At 45.9% G+C, this 12,225-nt stretch overlaps 2 protein-coding genes and 1 non-coding gene across 4 annotated transcripts; all 3 read right to left on the bottom strand.

The window, feature by feature from the left end:
* Positions 1-592: 592 nt before the first annotated feature.
* LOC123190974 (CRS2-like protein, chloroplastic) lies at positions 593-7,894 on the bottom strand. 2 transcript variants are annotated; one of them, XM_044603709.1, is made up of 9 exons: positions 7,672-7,894; positions 7,049-7,260; positions 6,881-6,965; positions 6,695-6,762; positions 6,491-6,541; positions 6,342-6,415; positions 5,495-5,553; positions 5,339-5,415; positions 593-843 (listed from the first exon to the last, which is right to left on the bottom strand). In XM_044603709.1, the coding sequence occupies exons 2-9, from the start codon at positions 7,214-7,216 to the stop codon at positions 712-714; spliced, it is 714 nt and encodes a 237-aa protein (XP_044459644.1). In that variant the 5' UTR covers positions 7,217-7,260; positions 7,672-7,894; the 3' UTR covers positions 593-711. The 2 variants fall into 2 exon arrangements, with proteins under 2 accessions (XP_044459644.1, XP_044459645.1); XM_044603710.1 differs by lacking the exon at positions 593-843 and adding an exon at positions 872-2,015.
* Positions 7,895-9,516: 1,622 nt separating this feature from the next.
* Positions 9,517-11,938, bottom strand: LOC123186531 (cytochrome P450 89A2-like). Its single transcript, XM_044598282.1, has one exon. The coding sequence runs from the start codon at positions 11,347-11,349 to the stop codon at positions 9,748-9,750; it is 1,602 nt and encodes a 533-aa protein (XP_044454217.1). The 5' UTR covers positions 11,350-11,938; the 3' UTR covers positions 9,517-9,747.
* On the bottom strand, positions 9,555-9,628 carry TRNAN-GUU (transfer RNA asparagine (anticodon GUU)). Its single transcript has one exon. It is a non-coding gene; the product is annotated as a tRNA-Asn (tRNA).
* Positions 11,939-12,225: the final 287 nt, after the last annotated feature.

Here is a 12,225-nt window from a genome sequence, read left to right as displayed (position 1 = left end):
AGACGACACCAGAGAGACGTGTTGGTGTGGGCGAGGTGACACTGCGACGCCCACACCACGGGTACTGCTGCCGGCTGCCGCTCGCTGCTCCGGTCCACTCCAGCGTGCTTCCTTCCTTCCTTGCTGAAAACTTGAATTTAAAATGCTGAGCTGTGACATATTATTGGTCTGCCTTTCTCATGCCATTTCTGGGGCACTGCCTGTGAGTGATCTGCGTTTCCTACGTGGAGAGATCAGGTTGTGGTAAAAGGGAGCCGACACTTTTTTTTTTTTTGAGGGGGGGAGCCGACACTTCTGCCAAGTTTAATTTGCGACAGGAGATGAGATAGAGATGACTGTCCCCGGCCCGTACCACGCCCAGATCCACATTGTTCGTGCCTGAGGCTTGCCACGTAGGCTGCTTGCTCATCCTCAGACCATCGAGAAAAACCCTCACAAATTGCAACCACATAAGCACATCTGGTGGAAATTGAAATGGAAGTAGACTGCTCTTCCTTCCTTCCTTCCTTCCTTCCTGTGAAAACTCTAGGAGAAAAAACTTCATGATTCACCCCTTCAAAAAGAGACGAGAAAACAGGATTTACAACGAGGGTGAGACAACTGTCGGTTTTATAGATCTTTTACCATGCGATTTATACTACATGAGCACATAGACCTTGCAGAAAGCACACAACATTTCTCCAAGCCCAAGCGGCTTGTTGCCATCTTGAATTACGAGTGCTGGTCATGTGAGACCAGATGCTTGTACTTCTGATCCACATTTGACAGCCTCGCCGCCTCCGTCAAGCCCTTGGTCACCACCATCTTCAGAATGTCACATCCCTCCTTTATGGCTGAATCGATCTAGGTTCAACACAGGAAGACACAAAACACATTAAGCATCCGGTTGATGTATGCGGCACTCTAGACAAAGTGTGGAACACCCCTCCACTCAGTCAGTCAGTCAGTCAGCCAGTCAGCCAGACTATCTCTACTACTATTAAAAAAGCAAACATGAGTTTTCCTATAGACACACCGCGAAGTACACACAGAGAAACCACGAACGTCCGATCTAGCAGGCTAAATCACATCCAACTGCCCACGTTACATCGGTGAGTTCAACGGTTGGGATGAAATGTTCTGCCAGCAGACCTACCCTCTCACGTCATGCCAGACAACCCAACCCCCACGATCTCTACATCCCAGGAGCAAATTTCAAGCAGTTTCCTTTTTCTATTGACGGTGATTAACTGATGATCCTGCATGCAAGGAAATCAATTAAAGCCCCTTCAAAAAAAATCAATTAAAGCCTTGACGTTAACGGAGATATGCATGCAGCCCTTGAGTCCAAACATTGCGCAGATTTGTTTCTGATCCCGATGCCACTTTCCATCTGGTGTCCTGGGGTGTGGCCGCTCATCGGCAAGCTCCTCGACATCTGCTGCACGGATCCCTAGGACGCCTCGCCGAATGGTACGGCCCGCTAATGACGCGCCGGCTGGGCACGGTCGTTGTCAACGTCGCCTCCTCCGCGGCCACGGCCCGGACTCGACGCCGAACACCATGCGGCTTCACGGGGGCGTGTTGCAGCCGCAGCTGCGGGACGATGTCCTCGGCATGCTCCGCGGCGTCCGGCCTGCCGGTGGAGGCCGGCCATCGTCGGCCACCCGGCGTTCGCGTCCATGATGGACCTGCAATGGCGCGTCATGTTGTCGGCCGCCACTGGGGACATGGACGCACACGGCGTGGCCGCCAGCGAACAACGTACGCTACGTGTGTGCCCGCGGTGCGGCGCCCCTGCCAGTTCGAGATCCACACCGGTCTCTTCACCGCCGTCGCCATGCTCCCTGCTGCCAGTCCGCCCTCCTCCACCACTATCTCCTCGGCAAAGGGGCCGCTCCATCCATCGGGCCTAGAAGGTAGCGACCATGCCATCTTTCTCCCTCTCAATCCTTCTTTGTGTATTTGGACTCTCACTGGGCACAGTCAAGTGGCAATTACAAGCACACAGAAGATGATGTTCTACTTGATGCACTCTGCAAAGAAAAGAAGGTTGATACAGTTCGCAACAAAAAAAAAGGCCATTGGCCTGATATATGCACACGACATATGCAGTGATATCGTGGAGAATGTGTTGTTGTGCTGATGTTTTTAGCCACTGTGCATTTTTTAGCTATCGTGCAGAAACTATAATCTACTGTGCAGAATATTTCTTCAGAAAATGTGTTATTGTGCAGAATATTTCTTCAGAGAATGTTTTTTATTGTGCAAAATATATTTCTTCATAGAATGTGTTATTGTGCGGAAACTACATCAAAGTCGGCGGACGAGAAGATCCAGTGAACTCATCACTCATCTACATCGGATTGGGTGATAGTATGATGTATGTTTCCTGATCTGCGTGCTATCTCATTGTATTTCTGTCCAGAAACACATTTTGATACTTTAGAGGCATGTCGTATATCTCCAGCAAGATTCAGGTATTATGGATATTGTACATATTCAAGTCCTTCGAACAGTCTATTGTGTGTTGACGGTCGTGTTCATCACTGACAAGATTCCACCCAGCCTCGATGATATGTGTGCTTCGATCTATTTTCATGTTATTTTCTTGGGCGCTTGACAAACGCTTCACAAAATAAGTTCCTGTTAACATACACAACTATGTAAGATGCTTTTACCTGTCTGTAATGTACTTGCAGTCTGTCGTACATTGCCAATTTGTATTGTTTGTAAGCACAAGCAAAAATTATGTGTATCAATCATATATTTTTCTGAAGCTACTAAATTTGACCTGTACTGAATTTTGCTACAAATATATATATATATATATATATATATATATATATATATATATATATATATATATATATATATATATTCAAAATTCTATGAGATATATCCCTTCCATTTGTCCCCGACATAGAAACCAAATAGATTTTTTATCTGTAGTGCTTGTGGTTGTAAGCTACCCTGTGTTTCAAGACTACTTTGTTCTTTCTAATAGCTATCCGGATGTTTCTCTTTGTAGGCGACTTATAGTCGATATATGATTATTTTAATGGATATCTGGAGTATCTTGCCAGAGCAAAGGGAGTGTTTTTATTTTAATAGATTTTAAGCCATAAAATTGGATTTGTTCCTGTCAATAGTTATGTCCACATGCATTTCCAAGCATTCACTATATGTTGTTATCAATTGATTCAGTTCTAATGCATTGCTTCCTCACTAAATCTATATTTGTTGTACTTCTTTTCTTATAAACTACTGTTCTCAAGTGGAGACATGATTATAAAGACCATCCCTGTTGTAATCTCAAATGGAATAAACATATGTCTACCTTCTGTTGGTGTACATAGAAATTTGTCTTCTCTTTTATTGGCATACTGTAGAATAGGCTACACCAAATTGTTTTGAATTTTGGTTGTATACATCAACTAGATGATTGTCATATCAATAATTGGCAACATTGCTTTTATTTTGAAGAGTCAATTCATTTCCAAAGCTTGTGTTCAATGCTCATCTTAGAGTTAAGAAAACATATTCAGGTTAGTCATGACTCTATTTACTTGATGGTTCTTGACAGTTGATATTACGACCTATCAAATTGATGGTGAAATAGTTCATCAGATTGACATCTTCAACCATGGTACCAACATTATTCATAATTCTTCTTTTGTTTATGGTTTGAACTATTATTGCTTAGTTTTATTGCAGAGTGGCCATTATTCACTGCAACATGTGGTTGCCTTTATGGATGGGGAAGAATGCAACTCGGCTTGGTACCACACACAACACACAAGGAAGAAGCCGGCGCCGCGGCCGCGGCCTTCATGGCTGCTAGAGTTGATTGGGTGTGTGGAAGGCGAAGCTGCGGTCAATGTCGACGACATGGACGGCGAGCGGTTGGCCAAGTGGAGGAGGATGATCTTCGAGGTTGCAAGGCAGGACGGCATTATTTGCTTTTAGCTGCTCAACAAGACTCACCTCACCTCATGGCCATAGTAATACTACATACTTACATTTTGTGATTTTATTTCTCCTTGTTGAAGTGATGGGAAGGGGAGCCTTGGTGCAGTGGTAAAGCTGCTGCCTTGTGACCATGAGGTCGCGGGTTCAAGTCCTGGAAACAGCCTCTTACAGAAATGTAGGGAAAGGCTGCGTACTATAGACCCAAAGTGGTCGGACCCTTCCCCGACCCTGCGCAAGCGGGAGCTACATGCACCGGGCTGCCCTTGTTGAAGTGATGGATTTTCTGTGATGCCACTGAAGATTGCTTCACAATGGCAACACAACGTGGTATGTAGTATTGTCCCAGTTTTTTTCCTTCAATGGGTAAAATTCAGTCAATGCTAGCGCAACTTGAAACTCCAGTCAATTACAAAGTGCAAGTTTCAAATGATATACATATTTTCATGTATATTTTGTCATCTTTATAACCAAGGATCATCGGCCTACGACACCTTCATAAAAGTCAAAGGTCATGACAGCAATGTTTGTGTTCCTTAGATGCACAAGCTTATATCTTAGAACTTTGATGAATTATGTCATTAGATCAGCTTAGTTGGAAACCACTTATTTCCATTACCTCTATACACACACTTGCATATCAATTTTTACTTATTTTCCAGTGGCTACTGTAATGACCCATTCATAGGAACCAAATAGAAGGAAATAAGCTTGATATATTTTTTGATTAGAAATAATATAACTCATATTTAGTTAAAATTGGATACAATGATGACAAATCTTAGACAGAACATGCTATGAAGTTATGTCTGTGATATAGAACAAATAATGATAGTGATGTCTTTGATACAAGACAAACATCTATGTACCATGGTTAAATAGTGATAGTGATAGAGTTATTATATTTTATATGTATTTTAGTTGAGACGTGCGTTGCACGTGCACATTTACTAGTGTTCAGTTTGAAGCACAATATCTGTGTGCATCTAGTTTGATCACAGAATATATCGGTCACCAAATTTAAGTTTTGGAAACCATTTTAATGCCCAAATGATTCCTCCTATTCCTGGCTCTGGTGTGCAAAGAATAGTGGCAATAGACGAATGCAGTCATAAAATGGGCTGACTCAGTTAAGTGTTTGCTATTTGCAAGAAACATTGCAGAAATTCAACAAGGTTTAACTGAAGCAGATTAAATTAAGAGCTTGCTTATACAATATTGTTTGGTCATACCTGTCCTAGCAAATTAATGGACATGATCATGTAACCACAGAACAAATGAAGGTGTTTAAAATATTAATTTACTAAGAAGTAAGAACAATTAAGAAACGATAATAAAAAGAAGCATAACATCAAAATTGAACTGCATGATAAAAGCAATAAAGATTTACCCGTTCCCGACCAGTCTTATTGAACTTCTGAAGCACAAAAGCTTTGGGATCCATCTGACCAGGCGGTCGTCCAATTCCTACATATGCCAAGCAATGACTTTTTTTTGGGTCCAGAAAAGGAAAATAAAATCTGAATCCTGCAGCTGTCAAACCTACCAATCCTTAATCGACCAAATTCCCGGTTCTTGCGAAAATGGTAGATCACACTCTTCAACCTGATAAACTAACAAGGTAAATGTTTCCTGTCAAGATTAAATATAGCCCTCATCTGACGGAACATCACATAGATTTGAGAGAGCTAACGATCTGCATTCACACACACATAACAAACTTAATAATGGAGCATTCTATCACACTCATTCGAGAGTGCTTATGTTCTGAAGATGATTTTCAGTAACTGACCACTCCCTACGTCCCTATTCACACGTCCCACATGAATTTGAGGTTCAATTTTGACCAACACAACTTGAATTAGATGTCACAAAAATAATACCATTTTACTTGTATTAAACTGTAGTTTTCAACAGAGCACGAAGTCAAAGTCTATGTTAAATGGCAAGTAGAAACAAGTGTACTAAAAGGATCATGGTGGCATGATAAAAATGAAAAGAAAAAACATGTGCATGCAGGAATACAACAACAAACATGAAGTATAATTACTAATTCGGTACACCTGCTTTATCAATGAAATGGGCAAAGCTTTTCCCTCCTGTAAAAAAAACTACAGAACGAAAAAGAAGTTCTGGCAATCTCAGTTTCTCGAAGATAAGTAACATAATGTTTACCAGTTCACTGAAACAGGTATCTCCTAAGGGCATACCAGCAGACTAGATTACAGGTCTAAGACAACGGTCTGACATTTTAAACAGATAAATTACAGATCTATGCTTTTTATTATTTCTGTATTTAAACACAAGGAATGAATACATTGTTTTCCCTTTGGAATCTTTTGACACAGGAATAAAACTCTTTCAGAGAGCACATAAAGTTAAGGTTTACCAACCCATTGTGACGTCCGTATCCTCCTCTAGGTTGTAAACGGAGAACTCCACATGGCAGGTCCGTGTCATCATATGCCTAACACTCATAAAACAGAGAAGTCAGATCACTGTATAAGGTGGCGCCGATGAAGATCAGAAAACAAGTGCTTACCACTATGACACGGTGAAGTGGCAGTTTATAATATGCAGCAAGTGCACCAGCCTATAATAAGAAAAGGAAAAACAGAGGGGTGTCAGCATCACAAGCATTTAACATGCTGTCGTGGTTCACAGTCAAGCCAGTTAAAATGAACTGCATCGCATGAAAAATGTATAGTATAAAATTTAAATAAGTCTTCCAAAACTGCTTGCTTACAGATTCACCACTCAGATTTATGTATGTTTGAGGCTTGGCAAGCAAAACAGGGACACCATCTACCACCCCTGCGGAAGGCCCGCACTTTAAGTCAATTCAAGTCTTTGGTACTTTGAAAACAGAATATGGATTACTCAAAGAGTAAAGAGAAACATTCTTTCTGAGAGATTACAGATGGAGCCAAACCTTCACCAAATAGTGCTTTGAAATGATGCGTTGTCAGGGATATGCCCTGAGACTCTGCAAATGCATCTATCATATCAAACCCAACCTGCAAGGCGAAACAACACAAAGGAACTCTGAGAATAAAGCCGGGCCACTGAATTCCAGACAAAGATGAGAAGGAGAACTTACATTGTGTCTGGTGGATTGGTACTTCTCACCGGGGTTACCGAGGCCAATAAAAAGCCATGGTTGTATTACCGAGCTCGATGAAGATGGAGGTAGTGGGGATGTCCGGCAGGTGGAGATGTAACGCTTTGAAAGGAAGGGGGCAAATCTCATCCAAAGCTTTGCCCGCATGATTTACTTGATCGTAGGCGTCCAGACTGCCACAAGTGCAAAACCTGATGGAAAAAAAAATCCGTGAGGTAAGCCAATTCTGTGAGTGACCATTGGACCCAAGCCTTGCGCATCCAAACAATGTCTAGTGAGTAACGACGCACATTGGCCACAATAGAACATGGAAGAATCCAAGGTAGAAAGAGCTCGAGCAATCATGGAAGAAAGCACTTCTACAATCGCCGCATCTAGCTTAAGCATTTCATCATACAGCTGCTAGACAATAACATGTGCCGGCCTCATCCCTGTGCCTGAGTTGCAAAACTATCCTGAACTCTACATCATGGTTTCGATCAGACAATCGGATTTGATTGGCCTCCGTGCTCGAAGTGCGAAAAATCTCCCAAAATGGCAGTCCCCCGGTCACATTTGAAGATTCAAGTGCAGACGAGGAGTAAAGACCAGAGAATGCTTACAAGTCGGCTGCAGAGGGCGCGATCCCCACGGCACCGGTGAAGACCGCCGCGAAGCAGTGGGCACCGCCGATGCACCTGGCCTTGATCCGCTCGTTCCCGTCAGCGCGTTCTGGGGTGTGGAGTGGCCGCCGGCTCCAGCGCCGTCGCGTCGCCTTTTTTCCCCTGAGAGGTTCGCCGTCGCGCGCCGTTGTGTGGGCAAGAGAATTTGGTCTCTCACCAGTGTGCTTGGGCCTCCAGAGACAGTGGTAAGCTACAACCCATTCTGTATGGGCCCAAAGTATAGGCCCCGATTTGAAATGCGGACCTCAAACTTAAAAGATTGCAGTGGTGTAAAAAGGAACGACAACGAGTGAATATCATTTATGTCAAAAAAAGGTTTCAAAAATACATTTAGGAAAAAACCGGCATGAAATTTTCTCACGTGTTGTTTGGATGTCATATAGGAGAGACACACAATGGTAGACACATAGAGGAAACAATATAAAATGAGACCGTGTGAATATGAAATTCATTGGAATCAAGATAGCCATTTGTTTATTCCAAACAGCGTCAAATTAAAATCTCAATATTCTGGAAAAAGAGTAAAATCTCTGTATAAATACCATCCTTCAAAATTCATAAGCTTTTACAAAACTAGATAGTACCACGCAGATTGCTGCAAGAATTTATAGCAATAAATTTGTCGAGGACAAATTAGAAGCCTCGTGAACTTTTGATTTCTTTTTTTTTCTAACATTAGTACAGACACAAATGCCCATATACACTCACCTCTATGAACATAGACACGCACACCCTATCCTTATGAGCATTTTCGAAAAACTGAGTCGGTATATCGTCTTAAAATTTACGAAATCACCGTAGGCACCTCGTCGTTGACGGGAACGTCTCCTCCCACTGAATGCGCATCGCCTAAAATCCTAAAATAAATCCAGAAATAAATGCGAGCACCAGAGGTGGGCTGAGGATACTACAGTCCCTCTAACCATCCAACCGCAGGTTGGTTCTCGTGAACTTCTGGTTTCGGTGGAACGTTTTTGGTGTCAAAAATAAAGATTGACAATGACGATGAACCCCCATGGCCTTCTACCTTTGTCAGAATAATTTGTTGCTAAACATAAAAAAAATGATGATGATGTGGTACCCTTACATGTGCTGAAAAATGGGATCATATGTAGTATGTCAGCATACATGCCACTGTGTGCAATGTTCTCTTCTCATTACAAAAGTTTTAACATTTTTGGAACAAAGCTATGGTATACATTGTGTTATCATGTTCTTAAACTGAGGGTACTAATGCATTATATAAATATTATATAGAAAAGGCAAATTTACATATCTTCAACATGTACTTATTCTCTACCAAAGTTGTCAAAACAGTAAAATAAATATAGCAGGAAAACATGATATTAAAATTACACTTTTGTATAACATACCCCGTGCCGGCAGGTTCACGAAAGTTGATATAAAATCTGAAACCAACTGCACGGACAAATATCTAAAAGGACAGTAAGATAAATATTGCAGGAAAACACATTTGATTTTGAAAATAATACTTTTCTCCCTCTGATGCCAATCTGATATCAATCGCAAGGACAAATATCTGATGCCAATCTTGAAAAATTAACAAAAAAATTGCTCTAGAAACAAGAGAAAATCTGCACATCTTCGACAAGATACTTATTCTCTTGCAAACTTGACCCATATTAAAGAAAGTCATGAAACATGATATTGAAATAATTCATTTTGAATTTCTTTTATGAAATACGTGCATGAAAGTTTTTTTTGCGGGTATACATGCATGAAAAGTTAATATGCATAAAACCATAAATCAATCGCAAGGACAAATATCTGTAAAAAAAATTACAATACCAAAAAAAAAAATACGCTAGAAGGAGGGCTTGAACCTCCGACCTTGTGGTTAACAGCCACACGCTCTGGCCAACTGAGCTATTCCAGCTTTTTAATTAAATTTAAATTTTACTTTATTTGATACGTCTGTAGGACGCTGTTTGTTATATTTCTGTACAATGGCCAACGTATGTGCACCCTACCCATACGTGTAACCATCGCACACATTCAGACTGGCCGAACTAGCCGGGGGCGTCTGGGCGCCACGCGCGCGCGCAGCGGCTGCTCCATGGTCACCGTGAACTCCGGCCTCTCGGCGAGGTCGACGCCGCGGCCATCCTCCGCCGCAGACCACTCGAACCGCCTCACCAGGTTGGCCACGAAGAACTCCAGGTGCAGCATCGCCAGCCCGAGGCCGGGGCAGATCCTCCGGCCGGCCCCGAACGGCATCATCCTGATCTCACGGTTCCCCGTCAGGTCCACCCCGGCGCCCTCCCCGCCGTCCAGGAACCGCTCCGGCCTGAACTCCTCTGGCCGGCTCCACACCTCCTCGTCCAGTGACACGTCCGCCACCGAGAAGTTCAGCGACGTGGCCGCCGGCACGCGTAGCCCGTCCAGCGACGCCTCCGTCGGAGCCGCGTGCGACAGCAGGAAGTGCGCCGGCGGGTGCCGCCGCAGCCCCTCCAGGACCACCGCCTTCAGGTAGCGCATGCTCGACAGGTCCTCCTCCGCGACGGCGTCCTGGTGGTCGTTGGTGATCGCCGCGTCGATCTCATCCCGGAGCCTCGCCTGGATCTCCGGCTGCCGGACCAGGTTCGCCATGATCCACTGCAGCGCGGTCACCGTGGTGTCGACGCTGGCCGTGAGGAACTCCGTGCAGAGGCTCACCATCTCAGCCTCAGAGAGCGCGCGCTCGCCGCCATCCTCTTCCTCCTTGGGGAGCCGGTGCGCGAGGAGCGTGTCGACGTAGCAGTACGCCAAGGTGCCGTCGCCACCGTCAGCCGTCAGCAGGCTCCGTTCTCTTCTTGCTGCGATTAGTGGCATGAACAGGTCCTCCTGCTTACTGCGGATGGACATCACCTTCCTCCACCGCCGCCGGAACAGCCTCGTGGTGAGCGCCGGGCAGAAGGCGAAGACCTGGAAGCCGATGTAGGAGGAGAATAGCTCTCTCTGCACGGCCTCGATCTGCCGGACGCGTCCGGCCGGCAGTCTGCTCCCGAAGCACATGTACGTGAGCAGCGAGAACATGGAGAACTGGAGGCACTCGACAACGGTCACCACGCCGCCCTCGCTCCGGGACGACTCGTTCTCGAGGTCGGAGGCGAGGAGCGCGAGCGCCCAGCGCCGTGCGGGCGCGAAGAGGCGGGCGACGCGGGAGGGGTGGAGGACGCCGGAGGCGAGGTTCCGCCTGAGGGAGCGCCAGAGCGGGCCGTAGGGCGCGGAGCTGACGGTGCGCTGGGCAGAAGTGAGGACGACGAAGGGCGCGATGGCGGGCGGGCGGCTGGCGAAGGTGTGCCCGTGCTGGACGAGGGCGCGGTGGGCGACGCGGCGGCCGGAGACGAAGACGACGGGGCGCGGGGAGAGGAAGCCGAGGGTGAGCACGGGCCCGTGGCGGCGGTGCAGGTCGCGGATGGCCGGCTCGAGGCGGGAGCGCGCGCGCCAGAGCCAGAGCAGCGGGCCAAGCACCGGGACGGCCGGCGGGGACGGCGGCAGCGGGAGGCGGCTGGCCTTGGACGGCCGAAAGGCCGGGAGCAGCAGGAGGAGGAGGGGGAGGAGCACGGCGCAGGTGGCGAGCGGGAGCAGGAGGAGGTACGCGACGGCGGCCTCCATTGTTGATCGATCGATCAGCTGGTCGGGGTGCCGGTGCCGCAACGAGCTGCGTGCCTGCCATGGCTATCTATACGTAGCCGCTGATCAGCGGCCACCGCCTCACCGGTGTTGTGTTGGCACGCTGCTTCTGCTGACCGGTGCGTTGGCACGAATCCACTACGGCGATCTCGCAGGCGGTGCGGGGGCGGGACATGTGGCGCAGCTGGGTTAAGCGGCCGGGGCCAGATGGAAGGCTCCGTCGGCCACGGTGGTGCCGACGCCGACCGCCGCCGATAGATGGAGTCGGCCCGGCCCGGAGGACTGTGCGGTTGCCGTTGCATGGAGACGTGGAGGACGCTCCAGCCCGCCAAGCAAGCCTTACAGAATGGCCACGTTCTAAATCAAACATGGTACGAGGATCAGACCAGCTGAACATAGATTCATCTACAGGAAAGATGCCAAGCTGAACCTGACAGCTCATGCATGGGAAAACCTTGAAGTTGGCTGACATTATGAAAAGCCCTTTATCAACAATGTTTGCCTCTTTATTTATAAGGCAGGAAGTAGGTTCCATTAAATTCAGAAAAATTAAATATGGCTGTCTTGCTATACTTTCCATGCTCTTTCTCAACAATGTTTGCCTCTTTAAATTTGATGGATTTGGAATATATACTACTTGATTCGGCTTTTTCAACCGAAACACTTTTAGTTTTTGAATCATCATTCTTTTCACCGGTTATATCAATTGGCAAGGATTCTTTTCTTTGAGCTAATTCCCTATCAATTTTCTTTTGGCAAAGTACTTGCACCCTATCACGCAAAGCTTTTTAATTCCCCTTTCAATTTTAGTCTGCTCTAGATTAGTTTGCCCCCCAATGCTTTTAGGATCTTTCGGCA

This window comes from Triticum aestivum, chromosome 2A (genome assembly GCF_018294505.1).
Source record: "Triticum aestivum cultivar Chinese Spring chromosome 2A, IWGSC CS RefSeq v2.1, whole genome shotgun sequence".
Classification (NCBI taxonomy): Eukaryota; Viridiplantae; Streptophyta; class Magnoliopsida; order Poales; family Poaceae; genus Triticum; species Triticum aestivum.
This window is presented reverse-complemented; position numbering and strand designations above follow the sequence as displayed.

Bases quoted from the DNA above. Each gene is read 5' to 3' on its own strand.
- LOC123186531 (XM_044598282.1), bottom strand. From the start codon at position 11,349: ATGGAGGCCGCCGTCGCGTACCTCCTCCTGCTCCCGCTCGCCACCTGC.
- LOC123190974 (XM_044603709.1), bottom strand. From the start codon at position 7,216: ATGCGGGCAAAGCTTTGGATGAGATTTGCCCCCTTCCTTTCAAAGCGT. The intron at 6,966-7,048 runs GTAAGTTCTCCT...TTCGCCTTGCAG, and splicing joins ACCAATCCACCAGACACAAT to GTTGGGTTTGATATGATAGA. The intron at 5,416-5,494 runs GTAGGTTTGACA...TGGCATATGTAG, and splicing joins ATTTGGTCGATTAAGGATTG to GAATTGGACGACCGCCTGGT.